We start from the raw sequence: 21,534 nt of genomic DNA, 5'->3' as shown, positions 1-21,534 counted from the left end.
AGCAGCACTTTGGCGACAGTGGGAAGGAAAAACTCCCTTTTAACAGGAAGAAACCTCCAGCAGAACCAGGCTCAGGGAGGGGCGGGGCCATCTGCTGTGATTGGTTGGGGTGAGAGAAGGAAGACAGGATAAAGACATGCTGTGGAAGAGAGACAGAGGTTAATAACAGATATGATTCAATGCAGAGAGGTCTGTTAATATATAGTGAGTGAGAAAGGTGACTGGAAAGGAAAAACTCAATGCATCATGGGAATCCCCGGCAGCCTACGTCTATTGCAGCATAACTAAGGGAGGATTCAGGGTCACCTGGTCCAGCCCTAACTATATGCTTTAGCAAAAAGGAAAGTTTGAAGCCTAATCTTGAAAGTAGAGATGCAAACACTCAACGTGCTGAACATAAAAGATAAAAACAGAACCTGTGCAGGTCTGAGCTTTAAGGCAACAAAAACAACCCAACAGCGAGTTAAACGGGACACGTGTGAGTGATGTTTGCTGATGTTTTTGTTTATGTCATTAGTTTGTATAATACCAATATTTTTTATTGTACTGGAGACTTCAGCGTGCTTGGCACCCGCCCTGTGATGCTTCCACTGAGATGATATCCATCATACTTTAACCCAAACAAACCTGACACACATGTCTCCAATAAGGATTATTTTATTGTTTTTTACCAGTAAATAACTGAAGGTTAACTTTAAGTTTACTTTTTTAAATGATGATTATTATGCAGTGGATTGTTATGACCTGCTTCCTTCCCTGTGACAGCTGTGATAGGCTCCACCCCACCCCCCCCACCCAACATTTCTCACAGGAAGGGTAATAATGCTGTACCCATGTTCACATTCAGACACATTAAACTAAAACACTGACAGCACGACTCACCTGCACAGGTTCTCACAGGTTCATGTTCGGGATTCTGCAGAGAAAAGTCTCAGTCTGGTGGGGACGGCTTCATGTGTTTATTCCTCCTGAGTCATGGGTTATTCCTCTTCAGCTGCTCAAATTAGACTTTGAACCAGGTTCTGATTCACATTCAAACAAAGTGATTTCAGAGTAAAGCTCTGACTGTCTCTACAGAGAGCCCTGACAACACAACATCTGCATCTACGAAGCAATGCAGAGCAACAAAGCCTACAGAGCGACATCCCTCCCCACGTGGGACAATCTGACCACCTCTCTCTGCTCCTCATCCCTGCCTACACCCCCCTCAGGAAACAGACTTCTCCCAGCACCCAGGTCATTAAATCATGGCCAGATGATGATCTCAGGAGCAGGACCTGGAGACCTTCACTTGGTCTGTTCTTCTCCATGAAGTGTTGTTTAGAAAATGTAACAGCGACCAAGTCATCTGGGTTTATCCTAACTGAAAACTGTGGATGACAAGTGCTTCCTGACTGATAACAACCTCTTCCAGGGTGGAGAGGCATCCAAGCCCTCACTAAATACAATACAACGCCCAGAGCCCCCCCAACACCCAACAGCAGCTGCAAACTTCAAACTCTCTGTATTTATTATTGTAGGGTCTACCTTACAATATAAAGTGCCTTGAGGCGACTGGTGTTGTGAGTTGGCGCTGTATAAATACAATTAAATTGAACCTTCAGGTTTCTGGGCACCCACTTCCCTGCCGATCTCACCTGGACCCACAACACCATCGCCCTGGTGAAGAAGGCCCAGCAGCAGCTGCACCTCCTCCGTGTCCCGAGGAAGAATAACCAGGAGCTGCTGCTGGCCTTCTGCTCCTCAGTGGAGAGCATGCTCTCCTCCTGCCTGGTGTTTGGTACTCAGTGGCCTCGACTGAGAACAGAAAGGTAGTGCAGAGGGTCATAACACTGCCCAAAAATTCCCTGGCTGCCCTCAAACACCCCAGAGCCTCCTTTCTCAGGAAAACCAGGGCCATCAGAGGTGACCCCTCACACCCCGTCTACCACCTGTTTGACCCACTGCCCTCCGGTTGGTGCCTCATGTCAGTCAAGTCCCACACCGCCAGACTCAAATAGCTTCTTACCCTGAGCCATTCAGACTGTTAACAAGCACTACCTCCCCACACCGCACCCCTGTCAAACCCACCACCGATCTGAGCCATGGTCTGAGTGCACCAGTGAAGAAAATGCATTCGTCATCACAGAGCATGACGTGAGGAACACCTTCAGGAGGGTGAACACCAGGAAGGCAGCAGGACCAGATGCAATCCCTGGCCGGGTCCTTAGAGCCTGCGCTGATCAACTAGCACCGGTGTTCACGGAGATCTTCAACCTCTCCCTGGCCCAAGCTGTGGTTCCCACGTGCTTCAAACAGTCCATTATTGTCCCTGTTCCAAAGAAACAACAGCCCGCTTGCCACAATGACTACCGTCCAGTAGCACTGACTTCAATTGTGATGAAGTGTTTTGAAAGACTGATGAGAGATCACATCACTTCTTCACTTCCTGCCACCATCGACTCACTTCAGTTTGCTTACCGGACTAATCGTTCCACAGACGATGCCATATCTCACCTGCTCCACACATCCCTGAGTCACCTGGACACTGGCAGAGGGAATTATGTTAGGATGCTGTTCGTGGACTACAGTTCAGCATTCAACACAATAATTCCCTCTAAGCTTTTCACCAAGTTGACGGATCTAGGACTCAGCTCATCACTGTGTCAGTGGATCCTCAACTTCCTCACAGACAGACCCCAATCAGTGAGGGTGGGAAAACAAGTCTCCCCCTCCATCTCACTCAGCACTGGAGTTCCTCAGGGCTGTGTTTTAAGCCCCCTGCTGTACTCACTGTACACTTATGACTGTGTAGCCACATCAGACACCACCTCCATTGTCAAGTTTGCTGACGACACTGCTGTTGTGGGCCTGATCTCCGACAACATCGAGACGGCCTACCTGGAGGAGATTAGGAACCTGGAGACCTGGTGCCAGGAGAATAACCTCCTCCTAAACATCAGCAAGACTAAGGAGCTGATCGTGGACTTCACTACAAAGCAGGCGAGGAATTACAAACCCCTCATCATCAGTGGCACGCCAGTGGAGAGAGTGGACAGTTTCCGATACCTGGGTGTCCACATCACTCAGGACCTGTCATGGTCCTGTCACATCAACACCCTGGTTAAGAAAGCCCGTCAGCGTCTCTTCTTCCTCAGAAGACTTAGAGACTTCCATCTGCCACTGAAGGTGCTCAAGAACTTCTACTCCTGCACCATCGAGAGCGTCCTGACGGCAAACATCTGCACCTGGTTTGGGAACAGCACCAAGCAGGACAGACGAGATCTGCAAAGGGTGGTGCGCTCGGCCGAACGCATCATTCAATCAGAGCTCCCTGACCTGCTGTCCATCTACACCAAGCGGTGCAAGTCCAAAGCTAGGAAGATTATGATGGACCTCTCCCATCCCAACAATGGACTCTTCTCACTGTTGAGGTCTGGGAAGCGCTTAAGGCCAAAACAGAGAGAATGAGGAGGAGCTTCTTCCCCCAGGCTATTCGGGGCCTGAACCAGGTGTAGGACTGGACTCTCCCAAACACGTCACTATAAGACTGGACTCTCACACACGTCACCACACGCACCACCACACATTTCCTATAATCCTATAATTCCTATAATTTATAATCTTTATAATCTCTTCTGCTATTTGCACATTCTTTACTGTAAATTCCTAAGTTAATTTGTAAATTCTGTAGTAACCTGTAAATTGTAAATATTGTAAAACTTTTCTTCTGTCATTTAATGGTCGGGCATTGTACAGCTACAAGCATTTCACCCCCATGTCATACTGTGTATGGTTGTGTGTGTGTGACAAATAAAATTTGAATTTGATTTGAATTTGGTCTGTGTAACCCTCATCACTCAGGAAACACACACAGACTTGGTACTCAGTCGAAGTCTTTTCTCCATGCTGCTTCCACGCACTTTGTTCTGCAATGTGTGCCTTTCTCTTGATAGCATATATTTCTCCTGTCTCCTATTTATACTTTACTCCAGCACAATTGGTGTGGAGCAACCATAATTTTGTTGGCAATACAGTGCTATTCTATTGTATTTTATTCTTTTCCATCTGGAACAACATCTACAGAAATAACGGCATCTGAAACAACATCTGCATCTGGAACAACATCTGCAGCAACAACATCTGCAGCTATAACTGCATCTCGAACATCTGGAACAACAGCCTCTGCAGGGACCAGCATCAACCCTACAGGAGGTGATGCCCCTTCAGCTGCATCCTTCCAGATGTTCATGCAGACATTTTAACATTTTTCTGCTCATGTCTGTAGGAACGTGTGGCCCTTATCAAACTTCCTGTGCTGATGAGATGACGTGTATTCTGACTAGTCAGCTATGTGATGGAGTGGACGACTGTCCTGATGCCTCTGATGAAACTGATGCTCTCTGTGGTCAGTGACGATTTCTCTTTATATCTGACGTTTGTGGTGAGGTTTACCTGTAGAGCTCCTGTGCAGAATCACTGAGAGTGAGTGTGTGTGTCTGTGTGATGGTCTGGAGATGATCAGGAGGATGAGTAGCACTGGGCTTTGCTGTGGTGCATTCAGAGCGCTGTTATAAAGACCATCAGCGCCTCCTGTGCTTTAGCTCTGAGACCAGGTTGCCTCACTGGTTTAATAACAGCAGCTGTGTATAACTCATCAGTATGTCACTGGGCACTTTTCCTGTGTTTGCTGTCTCTTTGGTCAGTTTAGTGTCTGTTGTGTTGATGTAAAAGGTCCACTTGTTTCCAGAGCGTAGAATAGACTGTGCTGTTACACTGTAACCATGGCTCTCTGATTGAAACTACCCAGTTTAATCCCAAACAGTAAACAGCACAAGCAGAAGCTCTCTTAAAGAAACATCTCCACAAATGCTTTCCTGTACACATGGGATAGACGTGGTTGGGCACAGTGTTCATTAAAAACATTTAACTTCCTGTGATGATGTCATCACTCTTGTCTTTATAGCAACAGCATGTGACGGACAGTTTGTGCTGAGGGGCCCGAGCGGGTTGTTCAGTTCATCAAAGGCAGACAAATACAACAGCAGCAGCTTCTGTCGCTGGATCATCAGGTTAGACTGGTATACACACACTGTAACACACTCTGTAACACACACTATAACGCACACTCTATAACGCACTTTGTAACACGCACTGTAACACACACATTGTAACACACACCGAGGCGTTCTCAGGCCAGCCGACGCATACAATCTCTCCAGCATGTCCTCGGTCTGGGTCTCAGAGAAGTCCTGCCATTAACTAATTCTTCAATCTTAAATATGATCAACCTATCTCTAATAATCGGTTATGTACCACAGGCCTTCAAGTTGGCAGTAGTTAAACCGTTACTTAAAAAAACCATCTCCAGACCCGGCAATTATACCAATTATAATTATTAGCTAATTACAGGCCAACCTCCAACCTTCCTTTCATATCAAACATTCTTGAAAGGGTAATTGCTAACAGGTCATTTGCAGAGGAATGGCTTATTTGAAAAGTTTCAGTCAGGTTTCAGAAAAAGGATAAGACAGGCCCATTTCACAATAGTGTTAGGATGCCTGGGTCGTCGACCCAGGGTTTTTGAGTTTATGTTATTATTTATAATTTCTAGTTTTTGGTTTCTTTGAGTTCTGTCTTATGGCTTATGTCTCTGTCGTCTTTAGTTGCTCTGTCTCCCCTATCACCTGCATCCCCTTGTCTAGTTCGCGTCTATGTGTATCTTAAGTTCCTATATCCCCGTGTTCAGTCAGTGTTTGTGTCTGCCCTGTTCCCACGTCTCTGTTCCCTCTGTAGTGCCTGCATGTGAGTCTGTGTCTTTGTTCAGTCTGTGTTATGTGTTTCCTGTTTACTTTGAAGGTCTCTGTCTTATCTCAGTGTGTTCAGTTTACGCTTCTTTGGTCTCGTCAGTTCTGATTTGTCCCAGCTGTGTTTCCCTCCTGTTACCCATTCCCTGATTGCTCCCTCTGTGTATTTAAGCCCAGTGTTTCTCTGTGTCCGTGTCGCGATCTACCGTTTTCCTAGCTGTGTGTTCTGTCATTCCTCCAGTTTAAGTTTGTTTTGAGTTTTTTCAGTTATGTTATATTTTGAGTACCAAATTAAAGCCTTTTTGAGTTCACGACTGTCTCCGGAGTCTGCACCTTGGGTCCTATTCCTGTCTGCACACAGCGACACCTAACAAATAGATGTACTCCAGAACAAGATAAATCAGCCTTAAAACACTCCTCCCCTACTTTTTTAACCTCCTAGGACCTGGCGTCCACATATGTGGATATCACATTTTGGTTACGAGGACATTATACTGCTACTGTTCTATCAAAATTTTAAACGAATATCCTCATATGTGGCTCTTATTTTTCTTAAAAACACAAACAAGGTAAAAAAAACATCTGGTAATTCTTTGTTTTTACATTCATCGGGTCCCAATATGCCCAAATATCAAAGAGAAATAAAAAATGCATGCCGTGGAAGAGTTCGGATCAAGGCTTGGATGGTCCAAGACATTAAAGGAAAAGAAGGGCAACTTTGGAAATGTTATACACTGCAAACAAAAACAGTTGGTCAGAGTGGATCTCATCAAACCATAGGGAATAATAAATGAACACAACCTGAACAGAGCAAATCACGATGAAGGTTTCAGCTACTCTCTCCACTGCAATAATTCCTCTGTCTAACTTCACAATTCAAGAAAAGAAGGCTGTCACTTCCCTGAGCGTGGGAGGTGCACCAAACAAATCTGATAATCACACAGAAAATACTACACTCCCCAGTGACAAACATACCTATGAAGCCTTAAAACAGCATCCCACAAAAAGACAGTCATCAGTTGCCTACAACAACTTGAAGAAGATAAAGGCATTGACCGTGTTAGGCTTTTTATGATAGCGAAGAAAAATATGCTCCAATTATTTTCACAACTTAGTATGAAAATTGTTAGAATTTTAAATTGTTTTACATGGAGCCATGGATGTCCTCTCTGGCTCAGAGACAAAAAGCTGCCGCCCCCATGCAGTAAACACTTTTTATTGCAGGTCAAAAAAACAAAATGTTAACATGGTTGATCAAAAGAGTTGAGGGTGGCCTTAGGTCTGATGTCGGCTCATGTTTCTTCTTCTGCAACTTTCCCGACATCTCCTTATTTTGAGATGACCATTCTACAGGCAACACTCCCATTACCATGACAACCACCTCTTGTCATCCGGTCATGCCTGTACAGTTAAAGAATGGGAGTAGAGCGTATTTCAGTAGGTTTATGGCCCAAAGAATGGCCCTCTCCCTGTCTGTTAGTATGAGAGTGATTCCAAAACTATTCTACTATACACTGTGTGCAGTGGGGGGGAAAAGCACAAAATATGGGATGCTAATTGTTAGATATTAGCCTTAAAGATAAAAAAATAAATTCCAACAACCACCCTACATACTATGCTATAACATGTAAGTTGAAGCTCCACAAAGGAGTCCCACTCAGACCCATTTCTACCAGTATAAACTCAGCCACCTACAACATTTCCGAGCCCTTATTCAAATCAACTTTTTCAATGAAATTTATCTTTATTTATACAGCACCAAATCACAGCAACAGTCACCTCAAGGCACTTTATATTGTAAGTTAGACCCTACAATAATACATACAGAGAAAAACCCAACAAACATATGACCCCCTATGAGCAAGCATTTCAGTGACAGTGGGAAGGAAAAACTCCCTTTTAAACCTGGGTCAAAATCAAAACCCAAGAAGTGGAATCCTTCACTGCTCACATCAACTCAGTGGATAAAAACATAAAGTTCACCAGGTGAGACACAAAGGATAACTGATTGCTGTTTCTGGACTGTGCCATGCACATTGAGGAGAATGGAAACCTCAACACCGAAGTTTACCGGAAGCCCACACACAGACTAGTGCCTCCTCTTTGACTCCCACCACCCTCTGGAACACAAACTTGGAATAATCAGGACCCTACACCACCGGGCAGAAAATGTTCACTCTAAGCCTTGAGGCAAGGCATTCCAAGGCATTCAAATCAGCAATGACGCACAGAAAAGAACATCAGACACCAACGAGGGAGGATCAGAAGGACAAACAGAACAACATCATCATCCCTGATGTAGCAAGTTTATCAGAGAAACTCAGGAGAGTCTTCTCCAAGCACGACATCCCAGTGTACTTCAGACCTAGCCACACACTCAGACACAAACTGGTTCATCCCAAACACAAACCTAACAACACAGTGTATGTGCAGTGCAGCGAGGAATGCTCAGAACTCTACATTGGAGAAACCAAACAGTCACAAGATAGAAGAGCCACATCAACAGGAAAAGATTTTGGACAGAGAAGACAGATGGATTGAAAGAGGTCTGCCTCCTACAATCCGGTTTTGAGATGCCATCCCAGACACTATCATAAGTTTCATGATAGGGTGAGGCAGGGTCTCACAATGGTTTTACCTGAAACCTCTGCTGATAATGACTTTTTTTCACACCTTGTAACAGTTTCTGACTGGAAGATCTAAAACTGCAAGAGATGTAGGGTCCTTGAAGTTCAGAAATACAGGCTGGAGCTTGAACTCCAAGGATTACATTTTTAAAATAAATTCTAAAATGTACTGGTAGGAAATGTAAAGAGATTAAAACTGGGATAATTCAATTCAATTTTATTTATATAGCGCCAAATCACAACAAAAGTCGCCTCAAGGCGCTTCATAGATACAGAGAAAAACCCAACAATCATATGACCCCCTATGAGCAGCACTTTGACAACAGTGGGAAGGAAAAACTCCCTTTTAACAGGAAGAAACCTCCAGCAGAACCAGGCTCAGGGAGGGGCGGGGCCATCTGCTGTGATTGGTTGGGGTGAAAGAAGGAAGACAGGATAAAGACATGCTGTGGAAGAGAGACAGAGGTTAATAACAGATATGATTCATTGCAGAGAGGTCTGTTAACACATAGTGAGTGAGAAAGGTGACTGGAAAGGAGAAACTCAATGCATCATGGGAATCCCCGGCAGCCTACGTCTATTGCAGCATAACTAAGGGAGGATTCAGGGTCACCTGGTCCAGCCCTAACTATATGCTTTAGCAAAAAGGAAAGTTTGAAGCCTAATCTTGAAAGTAGAGATAGTGTCTGTCTCCTGAATCCAAACTGGAAGCTGGCTCCACAGAAGAGGGGCCTGAAAACTGAAGGCTCTGCCTCCCATTCTACTTTTAAATACTCTAGGAACAACAAGTAGGCCTGCAGAGCGAGAGCGAAGTGCTCTAATAGGGTGATATGGTACTACAAGGTCATTAAGATAAGATGGGGCCTGATTATTTAAGACCTTGTATGTGAGGAGCAGGATTTTGAATTCTGGATTTAACAGGAAGCCAAAACAGGAGAAATCTGCTCTCTCTTTCTAGTCCCTGTCAGGACTCTTGCTGCAGCATTTTGGATTAGCTGAAGGCTTTTCAGGGAGTTTTTAGGACTTCCTGATAATAATGAATTACAGTCGTCCAGCCTGGAAGTAATAAATGCATGAACTAGTTTTTCTTTTTCTTTTTTCTTTTTTTTTTTTGCCTGTCCCGTTTGGCTCTTTTGCCATCAGAATTATTGTCTAAAGGCAAAGAAAGATGCCCAACGGATTTACTTTACCAAATTGACCATCCCAGCCTTGCCGTAATGGTCCATTTGATTCACTTTTTATTGTTTATTTTATTTTCACTTGCTGAATACGGGACAGACTTGACTGGGGAGAAAGAAGGGGAGAAAGAAAGAGGGAAAGAGAAAGAGCTGAGAAGAGGGGCGGGGGAGAAGGGCAAAAAACAAAAACCAACAGAATGGGCAGAAAAAAAAATGCATATATCGATCACCTGGATCACCTGTTGAGAAAGAAAAAAGAAAACAAGCAGAAGAGAACAAGAGTAATAGAATAAACAACATCACAATGATATATGGTTTGGTTTGGGAACAGCACCAAGCAGGACAGACGAGATCTGCAAAGGGTGGTGCGCTCATTCAATCAGAGCTCCCTGACCTGCTGTCCATCTACACCAAGCGGTGCAAGTCCAAAGCTAGGAAGATTAAGATGGACCTCTCCCATCCCAACAATGGGCTCTTCTCACTGTTGAGGTCTGGGAAGCGCTTCCGCTCCCTTAAGGCCAAAACAGAGAGAATGAGGAGGAGCTTCTTCCCCCAGGCTATTCGGGCCCTGAACCAGGTGTAGGACTGGACTCTCCCAAACACGTCACTATAAGACTGGACTCTCACACATGTCACCACACGCACCACCACACATTTCCTATAATCCTATAATTCCTATAATTTATAATCCTTATCTTTATAATCTCTTCTGCTATTTGCACATTCTTTACTGTAATTTCCTAAATTAATTTGTAAATTTTTGTAGTAAATTGTAAATATTGTAAAACTTTCTTCTGTCATTTAATGGTCGGGCATTGTACAGCTACAAGCATTTCACCCCCATGTCATACTGTGTATGGTTGTGTGTGTGTGACAAATAAAATTTGAATTTGAATTTGAATTTGAATACGGGAATATGACAGTAAATACTAAATATTAAACATTATTGTGCAGCACATAAGATCAACAGCACACAGTGTGCTTTGAGGTAGGAGCCAAAAAGGGTGTAGTTTGTGTGTGTGAGCACCCGTGTGTACACCTGTGAGCATGTACGCGCTTGTTTTTTTAAAAGGTTCCTTCATGTAATGATCTGCTAGAGGGATGAACTAGTTTTTCAGCGTCACTGCATAAATGGAAGAAAGCAGTCTTACATATTTGTTTAATATGTGCGTTGAAGGACACGTCCTGGTCAAAAATGACTCCAAGGTTCCTCACAGCGTTACTGGAGGCCAAGGTAATGCCATCCAGAGGAAGAATCTGGTTAGATACCGTATCTCTAAGCTTTTTAGGGACGAGTACAATAACCTCAGTTTGATCTGAATTAAGAAGCAGAAAGTTAGCGGCCATCCAGGTCTTTATGTCTTTAAGACATTCCTGCAGTTTAACTCATTGGTGTGTGTTATCTGGCTTCATGGACAGATAGAGCTGGGTGTCATCTGCATAGCAGTGTAAATGTATGCTATGTCTTCTAATGATGCTGCCTAAGGGAAGCATGTATAATGTAAACAGAATTGGTCCTAGCACTGAACCCTGTGGAACTCCATAATTAACCTCAGTGTGTGAAGAGGACTCTCCATTTACATGCACAAACTGGAGTCTATTAGATAGATATGATACAAACCACTGGCAAGACACTTCATCTGTTGCCTACTGGCAGGGTTGGGAAGGTTACTTTTAAAATGTATTCCATTACAGAATACAGAATACATGCCCCAAAATGTATTCTGTAACGTATTCCGTTACGTTACTCAATGACAGTAACGTATTCTGAATACTTTGGATTACTTAATATATTATCGTGCTTGTTACAACAACATGAATGTACTATTGCTGTGTGATTTATTACTATTACTGAAGGTCCGCGACTCCAAACTGTAGTAAAGGGACCTCTGACTAATACGGCGGGGTCCCTGTCGGCTCATAGCCGAAAACTAGCTTTACTTTGTTGTGTGGGTCAACTTTTCTTGCGAGAGACAGAGAGGCGTTGAAAGGCTCCAACGGAACTTATTGTTTTCGGAGGAAAACAGGAACACGGTGTACAGTCAAGTCTTAATAGCTTACTTACAACTGGGCTCGTCAGGCACTCTTCTTGGCTGAAGTGGTTATTATTATATTTACATGCTTCCAGCTCCCGTTTTTGCTCAATGACAACTCGTACCTTTCCACTCCCCTTTTTCTCCCTCCTCGCACTCACAGACACATAACGTGTATGGCAGTCCCTTCTCCCTGCAGCACGGACTACACTGCCCATGATGCTACATTCTTTAGAGCTATGCTTGTAGCATTCTGCCTGTTAGCTTAGCACAACAACAACAACAACGAAAAGGCACTCTCTCACCCAGGAAACACACAGTCGCAGAGAGAGAGAGCATCGCCCTGTAACCATGGCAACCGTAACGCTGCCGCCTGGAACAACAGAACGTAGCTGTCAAACAAATCCAAACAGTCCTGACCCGCGACAATATGAAACAGGAAAGTACCGCAGTGTAATCCATTTATTTCAACAAAGTAACTGTATTCTGAATACCACCTTTTTAAACGGTAACTGTAACGGAATACAGTTACTCATATTTTGTATTTTAAATACGTAACGGCGGTACATGTATTCCGTTACTCCCCAACACTGCCTACTGGTCAGAGGGCCCGGTGGCGCCAGTGTCCGGCAGCCTCGCCTCTGTCAGTGCACCCCAGGGCAGCTCTGGCTACAGTGTAGCTTGCCATCACCAGTGTGTGTGAATGGGTGGATGACTGAATGTGTAAAGCGCTTTGGGGTCCATAGGGACTAAGTAAAGTGCTATATAAATACAGGCCATTTACTGTAATTCATTAATATCAGGATGTCCTAATAGGTCCCTGTAACACATGTAGCGCCTCTACTCAGGACCAGTACACTCTCACTTCAAATAGAGACCCTAGACATCTTACTAGGTTCAGGAGGAGGTTTTGTTTTGGGGACTCACAAAAGGAGTTGGCTTGGAAGTGAATAACTGGGACCTTTATTGCCTCAGTACCATTTATATACATATACAACACAATAACCCAAATTGCACACTAATAGTGCATTTTAAAGGTGAATACATGTAAAACAAAACAAAATAAAGACATTTAAATGGAAGATTTATACTGAACAGTATCAGAGCTCTTGGGAATGAATGAAACAGATTAAAGTGTTCCTGTTGTGAAGTTTGAATTGTCCTTTAAAGTCGTTGAAAACCCAAACAGGTGTACTGTAGGGGAATTGTCAGTGTGCAAACCCTATTATCCGGGTAGGAAAAGTAGTGCATAGGGCTTATCTGTAATCCAGGGTTGCTTGAATCAGTTTCTCAGGCAAATCCCACAATCCGATCGCATGGCTGGCCACACCATTTCACGATCATCCAGGATCTCATTTGGGCTGTTCTCGCCGTCAGTGGTTCTCCAGAATTCTTCTAGTAGTTCAAAAAAACCAATCTACACAAACAGTGCAGAACAATCAATTTCTTTTCCCATTTTGTGTTCTTAACATGAGCTCATTAACTTCTTTTCCAAATGTATTAATCACAAATGGCATTCCCTTTAGCTTTACCAAGTTACAAGAGTTACAGTAACTTGTTTGTACCAGTATCAACAATTTTATCAAAATTATATCACAACAAAGAACATCAGCAGCTTAAACAGTAATGTAAACAGTCATAGCAATGAAAGTGACATTCATCCTTAAGGCTTACAAGAAAATGTAACTTAATTCAGTGCAAATACTATTAAACTTGAAATATGCTCATATCTATTAAGACATAACCATTCTAATATAAACAGAGCTATTGCTTCTACTTGAATACCTCCCCGATCGGAATATGGCTTCAGCGGGGTGGGGTGGCTAACAGCTATTAGCAGCTAGCATCGCATCTAGCATCGGCATCGTTTAGCTCAAAGCATTCAACACTTATAACACACTGTAAAGAACAACAGGAGAAGTGAAACAACACGCCAGATTCTCATAGCTCCCGATTGGTTTTTGTTCAAAGGTTTCTGAGCTGAATCAGCTAGTGAAATACATTATCTAACTTAACAGGTAGCTAACGAAAGCACGTGACTCACCGGGATTTTCAGACACAAATAACTTGACAGACGTTATTCCCTTTGTGGTCAGAGTTCGGGGCCTAATAAAAGAGTACCTTATTAGCATTTATACGTAAAACAATCTGGTCTCATTAACCAGGTTGCAGTATTGCACACCAAGATACTTTTTCCATGCGCTCCGACACGTACTTGACCGCCATCAGAGGGAAAATCTCACAGGAAGAGAGAGGTAATACTTCCTGCGCACTAGACGCAAGGTCATCAGAACACAAGACTGCATCACAGCGCCCCCTTGTGACAATAACAGGCTATAGCCTTAGATTACAAAAAGGGATTTTGAAGCCCTGTATTTCACATGGGTTACACCCTCCCCCTTTGACCCAGCATGAGCCCCTTCATGCGTCACGCTGTGGTCTACAGATGAACTCTCATAGTCACCTATCGTATAAAGTGCTTGGTTAAAGCTCTCTATGGGGCTCTGCGCAAAGGAAATTAAGGGATTTCCCAACTCAGGATAATGGAAGCGCCTTGGTGGTCGACGTGTCCTTTCTGACTTACGAACATGGTTATTTTTTTCTCCACTGTCAACAGTTTCCTTATGCTCCAGAGCTACCTCAGGGGTTTGTGGGTTCAGATCAATGGTTTCCATAGCTATAGGAGCCTCTACATCAATGGACGGTACATCAATGCTGTCTTCGGCCACAGCTGATTTTTGATTAGTCATAGTTGGTAAAGTTACATCGTCTTCAGTAGGGTGTTGCTCAGCCACAACATCTGGCTCCTCTCCTTCAGCTACTTCAGGAGGTACCCCTACAGGCTCTGCAGGCAGCAAAGGGGAGCTGCCTCTGCAAGGCCCATCCTGAGGCTGAGGGTTTACACAGTCTGCTGGCATAGCTGGTATACAACTACCCTCCGGTACTGTTTTTCCTGTTTGCTGTCGTCTCTTCGGGATTTCAAACACCTGAACCAACTTTCCAGGAATGACAGAAGACTGCCTAGGATAGACAGGTGAGTCATCTTCAGATTCTGATTGCTCCTCCAGTAACAGAGGCTGACTGCGCCTCGTTCTTGGCCTGCAACTCTTTGGCTTGACCTGGTCAACTTCCTCAGCTTCAGATAAGTCACCACAAGGGAGTAAGAGATCCCTGTGAAGAGTTCGAATAGGACCATCTCCATTCATAGACTGTACAACATACACAGGTAGGTCTACCATCTTTTCCACCACTCTGTACATGGTTGACTCCCACTTATCTGCAAGTTTGTGTTTATTCCGAAGTCGCAGGTTCCGCACTAGCACTTGATCACCTTTCTCCAAAGTTGACTCCCTGACAGTTTTGTCAAAACGGCGTTTATTCCGTTCAGCAACCTTCTGAGAGTTTTTGGCAGCGATCTGATAGCTCTCTTGAAGGCGAGCCTTCAGAGCTCTCACATACTGAGAGTGAGATGTAGGAGAGCCATCTTTAACTGGCAGGCAGAATACAATATCCACGGGAAGCCTTGGCTGGCGACCAAACATTAACTCGTATGGGCTAAACCCAGTGGTCTCGTTCTTGGTGCAATTATAGGCGTGAGTTAGTGGTTTCACATAATCGCGCCAATGAGTTTTCTCTTTGTCTCGTAGAGTTCCTAACATGCCAAGAAGAGTTCGGTTGAACCGTTCAACTGGGTTTCCCCGTGGATGATAAGGACTGGTGCGCACCTTCGTGATACCAGCTAGGGCACAGAGCTCTTTAATGAGTTGGGACTCAAAATCCCTGCCCTGATCACTAAGCAGGCGCTCAGGAAAACCATAATGCACCAGAAACTGCTCCCAAAGACACTTCGCAACTGTTGTAGCCTTTTGGTCTTTTGTTGGCATAGCAACAGCGTATTTGGTGAAATGATCAGTTATGACCAGAATGTCTTTGGTGTTGTGACTGTCAGGCTCCAAGGATAAATAGTCCATGCATACGAGTTCCATGGGACGGGTTGTTTGGATACTCACAAGAGGTGCTGCTCTTTCAGGAAGGGTCTTCCTTCTAACACAACGTCCGCAAGACTTAATCTTTCTCTCTACATCAGTTGCCATTTTAGGCCAATAAAATCTTGACCTAACCAAGTCGAGGGTTCTTTCCAAACCCATATGCCCCATGTCGTCATGAAGGCAAGTGAGAATGGTGGACCTTAAAGACTCAGGGACGACAAGCTGAAAGGTGACATTTTCACCTGATTTGCGGGTTCTGTAGAGGAGACCATTTTTCAGTTCCAAACGTTTCCACTCTTTGAGCATTAGTTTAAGCTCTAAGGATGCAGAGTTAGGATTGGAATTTGCTTCACCTCCATTTTCTAACATGTTGACCACATACCCAATAATTGGGTCAGACCTCTGATGCTGTTGGAGTTCTACCTCACTATAGGTAGGTATGACAGAACAACCTAATGTTCCATCATCTGCGTAGACGTCTGGCACCGCATCGGTATGTAGAGCAAGGGACTCTACCAAAGTGATAGAAGGTAGGCTATTGTCAGATTCACCTAAGAGATGACGGTGGCACAAGACACTGAATGTGTCAGCTGTCACATCTTGTCTGTTGGGAGATGAAGAGAGATGATGGGAAGCGAATTGTTTCATTCGCTCTTTTTCTTCAAGAGAAGCATAGTCATCATCCACAGTATCATGTGGCCGTCTAGAGAGGCCATCTGCATCTTGATTGCTCTTACCAGCATGATACTTAATATTAAAGTCGAAGGTGGAGAGAGCGGCCAACCAGCGATAGCTGGCAGCATCAAGCTTGGCTGACTTCAAAACATAGGTCAATGGGTTGTTGTCCGTTAAAACCGTGAATGTGTTCCCGTAGAGATAATCTTGGAACTTCTCTACAATGGACCACTTTAATGCAAGAAATTCCAGTTTATGAGCTGGATACCGCTTTTCACTGGGTGAAAGTCCTCTACTTGCGTAGGCAATAACCCTCACTTCACCATCCTGTTCTTGATACAAGGCTGCCCCTAACCCAGAGGTGCTCGCATCAGTATGGAGGACGTATGGTAATTTTGGGTTAGCATATCCAAGCACTGGAGCTGATGTCAGTTTCTCTATGATTACCTCAAAAGCTTCCTGACAAGCAGGTGTCCAACGGCTGGAAAGAGGCTCTTTAGGGTTCAAGTATCCGCTAGGACCGGGTGTCACCTTTCTGCCCTTCCTGTATGGTGGGTAGCCTTTGGTAAGATCATTCAGGGGTTTGACAATTTTTGAATAGTCCTTCACAAACCGTCGATAGTACCCTGCAAAGCCTAGGAAAGACTTGAGGTCACTGAGCGTCTGGGGTCTTGGCCAGGTTTTGAGAGCTCTGACCTTCTCAGGATCGGTCTCTACACCTTTGGTAGACACGATGTGTCCTAGGTATCGCACAGAACTTTGGAAGAAGGAGCATTTTTTGGGAGAAAGTTTCAACCCATATTCTCTCAGTTGCTGAAGGACACGTAGAAGCCTGGTTTCATGTTCCTCCAAAGTGCTGGAGAACACGATGATGTCATCTATGAACACCAGAACTTCTTTCAGATTGAGGCTGCCCACACACCGTTCCATTAAGCGCTGGAAGGTGCTGGGAGCGTTGGTGATCCCCTGGGGCATACGGTTAAACTCGTAAAATCCCAAGGGGCACACAAAAGCTGTCTTGGGCTTATCACATTCCTCCATCTCAATCTGGTAATAACCAGACTTGAGATCCATTACTGAAAACCATTTGGATCCAGCAAGGGCTGAGAAAGCCTCTTCAAGGTTTGGAAGTGCGTACGCATCTCGTATTGTTAACGCATTGAGCTTACGATAATCAATACAAAGACGGACCTCTCCATTCTTCTTTTTAACCACCACAATCGGTGAAGCATAAGGGGACTCTGATTCACGGATTACTCCTGCATCAAGGAGTGCTTGCAAGTGCTTCCTCACAGCTTCATAATCATTTGGGTGGATTGGCCTGGACTTTTGCTTAAAGGGTGCTTCGTCCTTTAAGTTTATGTGATGTTTGACTTTAGATACATGTCCAAGATCCAAATCATGCTGGGCAAAAACATCAGCATAGGCACTTAGACGCTGGGTAACCCTCTCTTTCCACTCCTGCGGGAGGGGAGAATTGCCAAAGTCAAATGTCAAATCTGGGTGAGCAGGTTCATCAACTGGCTGTGCAGTAACATTACAACATTTCACAGTGTCATCATTTTTGGTTGAAATGGGTGATTCGTCATATATCTTTGCAGGACTATGGAGCTCTGCAATGACACATCTAGAAGGCAGTGTTACGTCATGCTCAGTTTCATTTCTCACCCATATAGGTAACCTATGAGGATGCTTCTTGGGCAAAGTGACAAGACAGCACTCCACAAAAATTCCCCCTGGTAAGGTGGATGTCGTTGGCTGTTCAACAATGGCACATTCACCAGCACTGCTGGATCTGACACAGCCTTCAAGGAGGACCCTCCCTTGAGCTGGTACTACGTGTTGCACCTTGCCCTTAAGAGTTACAAAGCCATCGTTTCTGGCTAGGTTTATCTCTCTCCTGACCTTGAGTGTACGGAGGATCTGCCTGTAGCCATAGACCGACGACAAATCATTGGGATCTTTACCTTGACAATATTCGTCGTACAGAACATCAAGTGCATTTGTCCCAATCAGCACAGGCAAGTCACAGTTAGAGCGTAAGTCAGGTACTACTAAATGTTGTTTCAGATGTTCTGAAAGATTGGTGTTGTAAAATGAAGCGGATACTGTGGTCACCTGAGACCCAGTGTCAAGGAGACAACTGCAATTGACTCCCGACACAGTAACATTTGCTGTACATTTCTGTCCTACAAGTCCCTTGGGTAACCTAATCTGGGGTCGTGCTGCACGAGAGAGAGAAGATGCTTTGCTCTGAGGTTCCAGTTTGGGACGTTCATGATTACTTTCAGTTCCTGGTAGTCCCTCCCCAGAAACTGATTTTAGTTTAAAGCTGACATATTCTGTTCCTCCCAGACTTGTAGTTTTTGGTTGAACTCCTTACGTTTCATTTCAACTAGTTCAGGGTTTGGTTCATTGCTGCAAGAGGCAGCAATATGACCATCCTCGCCGCACCTGAAGCAGTACCATGGGCGTGGCTTCTTAGTGAGCTTAGTCTCGCTTGGGTCAGATTTCTCTTTAGGAAGAATCTTGAACTTAGGTTTGGTTTTCTTATTTGGCTTGTCAGAGTTCTGGCTTGAACTGTCAATAGCTGATGCTTTCAGTGAAGCCACTTGGGCTTGTAGCTTTGCAAGTTTCCTTTCTAACTTATGTGCATCAAAAGGCACTAGCCTATCATTAACAGCTGATACGTCTGTATCATCAGTGACATACTCTCCTACTTCAAGGGAGTTCAAATGTGCCTTAGGTTTAGAAATGCCTAAGTGCTGTTTCATTCGGCTGGACTTTGCCGCTTGCCGGTCCTCCTCAGTACGTAGCATGAGGAGCAACTCTGGAAATGAAGGTGGCTTGTCCTTCTTCTGCTCAAGCTGCAAGGTTGTGATCAAGCTGTTGTTCCAGGAACCTCTACAAAACTGTTTAAGCAGTTGGCGATCTGAATCATTTGTAGTGATGCCACCTCTTTTAATGACTTTACTCAGGGTTATCTGCAACCGCTGTAAATAGGCAGAAGGCTTTTCACCTGAGTTCTGGTTTGTGCTCAGGAATTTGGCAAAAAGCTCATCCCCATCATCAACAGTACCATACGCTGAGTCAAGAAGGCTGAGATAGTCATGGGGAGAAGCGTTAGGACCAAGGTGCTTTACAATGTTAGCAGCTAGTGGAAGAAGGCTCTCAACTATTTTCCTTACCATATGTTTGTCAGATATGGTACAATCTATGAGGTGGAATTCAACATTGTTGCGCCACGTATCATAATCAGCTTCGAAAGTAGAGCAAGGGGTTTTCCCCGAGAAGGGCCTGAGCTTTGCATGACCTTGAGAAGGCATTTCATTGTTCTTAATGACATGCTCAACTACTACTCTCTGTACTTCAGGTGTAGTGAGCTGTTCAGGTGGTAAGTAGATAGTGGTTTTTCTGTGCGAGGGAGTCACTTCTACACTTGGAGAGGATGAGTGAGAGTCATGCTCAGGCAAGTGGGTTAAATCACTGCCCAGTTTAAGAGGACTTTGATGCTCTATGATGGCTGGTTCATCTTGGTCTGTGTCACTAGTGAGCTGCAGATTCTGATTAGGCACTGTTACATTTGGTCCAACTGCGGGATCACTCTCAGTGGACTTCTTCATTCTGGCCAGCTCATCTAGTAAAACCTTCTCAAAATCTGCACCACTCAGTTTAGCAAGCCCTTTCAGTTCAGTTAGGTAAGAATGGGTTAAACATGAACCCCTGTCTGCAGCATACAGCGCAGACAGAAGCTGGATATGATGGACAACACTTGGGTTACGGCTTTGTCTTTTGCAAGGCAAGCTATCCTTAAGGAACTGGACTGGTTCACCTGATTGGAACTCCACAATGGCTGTGTTTTTAAACTGTGCCTCTGTGCTAGTTACTTTGATTACTCTTCCAATAGAACCAAACTGCCCTAAGTAATCAATAACCTCATTGTCAACCTCATCGCCTGTTAACCCTCCTACTAGGACAGAGTTAGGTACTTTGACACCTTCACTTTGGATTACATCCATGTTGTCTTATTGCTCCAACCCAGAATGTCATGGACAATTGTAATGATTTGACCCAAAAGGCATGAAAGCACCAGTTGCTCAACTTCCAAAATAAAAGGAATTAAACCTCCTGGCTGGCTCGCCACGTTTTGTGTAGCGCCTCTACTCAGGACCAGTACACTCTCACTTCAAATAGAGACCCTAGACATCTTACTAGGTTCAGGAGGAGGTTTTGTTTTGGGGACTCACAAAAGGAGTTGGCTTGGAAGTGAATAACTGGGACCTTTATTGCCTCAGTACCATTTATATACATATACAACACAATAACCCAAATTGCACACTAATAGTGCATTTTAAAGGTGAATACATGTAAAACAAAACAAAATAAAGATATTTAAATGGAAGATTTATACTGAACAGTATCAGAGCTCTTGGGAATGAATGAAACAGATTAAAGTGTTCCTGTTGTGAAGTTTGAATTGTCCAGTCTGAATTGTCCTTTAAAGTCGTTGAAAACCCAAACAGGTGTACTGTAGGGGAATTGTCAGTGTGCAAACCCTATTATCCGGGTAGGAAAAGTAGTGCATAGGGCTTATCTGTAATCCAGGGTTGCTTGAATCAGTTTCTCAGGCAAATCCCACAATCCGATCGCATGGCTGGCCACACCATTTCACGATCATCCAGGATCTCATTTGGGCTGTTCTCGCCATCAGTGGTTCTCCAGAATTCTTCTAGTAGTTCAAAAAAACCGATCTACACAAACAGTGCAGAACAATCAATTTCTTTTCCCATTTTGTGTTCTTAACATGAGCTCATTAACTTCTTTTCCAAATGTATTAATCACAAATGGCATTCCCTTTAGCTTTACCAAGTTACAAGAGTTACAGTAACTTGTTTGTACCAGTATCATGTTCTTTGTTGTGATATTATTATATCACAACAAAGAACATCAGCAGCTTAAACAGTAATGTAAACAGTCATAGCAATGAAAGTGACATTCATCCTTAAGGCTTACAAGAAAATGTAACTTAATTCAGTGCAAATACTATTAAACTTGAAATATGCTCATATCTATTAAGACATAACCATTCTAATATAAACAGAGCTATTGCTTCTACTTGAATACCTCCCCGATCGGAATATGGCTTCAGTGGGGTGGGGTGGCTAACAGCTATTAGCAGCTAGCATCGCATCTAGCATCGGCATCGTTTAGCTCAAAGCATTCAACACTTATAACACACTGTAAAG

The 21,534-nt window shown here is 44.0% G+C and overlaps 1 protein-coding gene across 1 annotated transcript in view; it reads left to right on the top strand.

Annotated features, from left to right (window-relative positions):
• Positions 1-21,534, top strand: part of tmprss15 (transmembrane serine protease 15) — a 47,973-nt gene that overhangs the window by 1,671 nt on the left and 24,768 nt on the right. The window contains exons 5-7 of the mRNA XM_085364770.1: positions 4,066-4,194; positions 4,268-4,387; positions 4,946-5,051. Of these exons, the coding sequence (XP_085220896.1) occupies positions 4,066-4,194; positions 4,268-4,387; positions 4,946-5,051 (355 nt within the window). The remainder of the gene's footprint in view (positions 1-4,065; positions 4,195-4,267; positions 4,388-4,945; positions 5,052-21,534) is intronic.

The sequence above is a fragment of the Diplotaxodon limnothrissa genome, linkage group LG10 (assembly GCF_057381915.1).
Source record: "Diplotaxodon limnothrissa isolate DT_005_m linkage group LG10, D_limnothrissa_male_GT1.1, whole genome shotgun sequence".
In the NCBI taxonomy this organism is placed as follows: domain Eukaryota; kingdom Metazoa; phylum Chordata; class Actinopteri; order Cichliformes; family Cichlidae; genus Diplotaxodon; species Diplotaxodon limnothrissa.
This window is presented reverse-complemented; position numbering and strand designations above follow the sequence as displayed.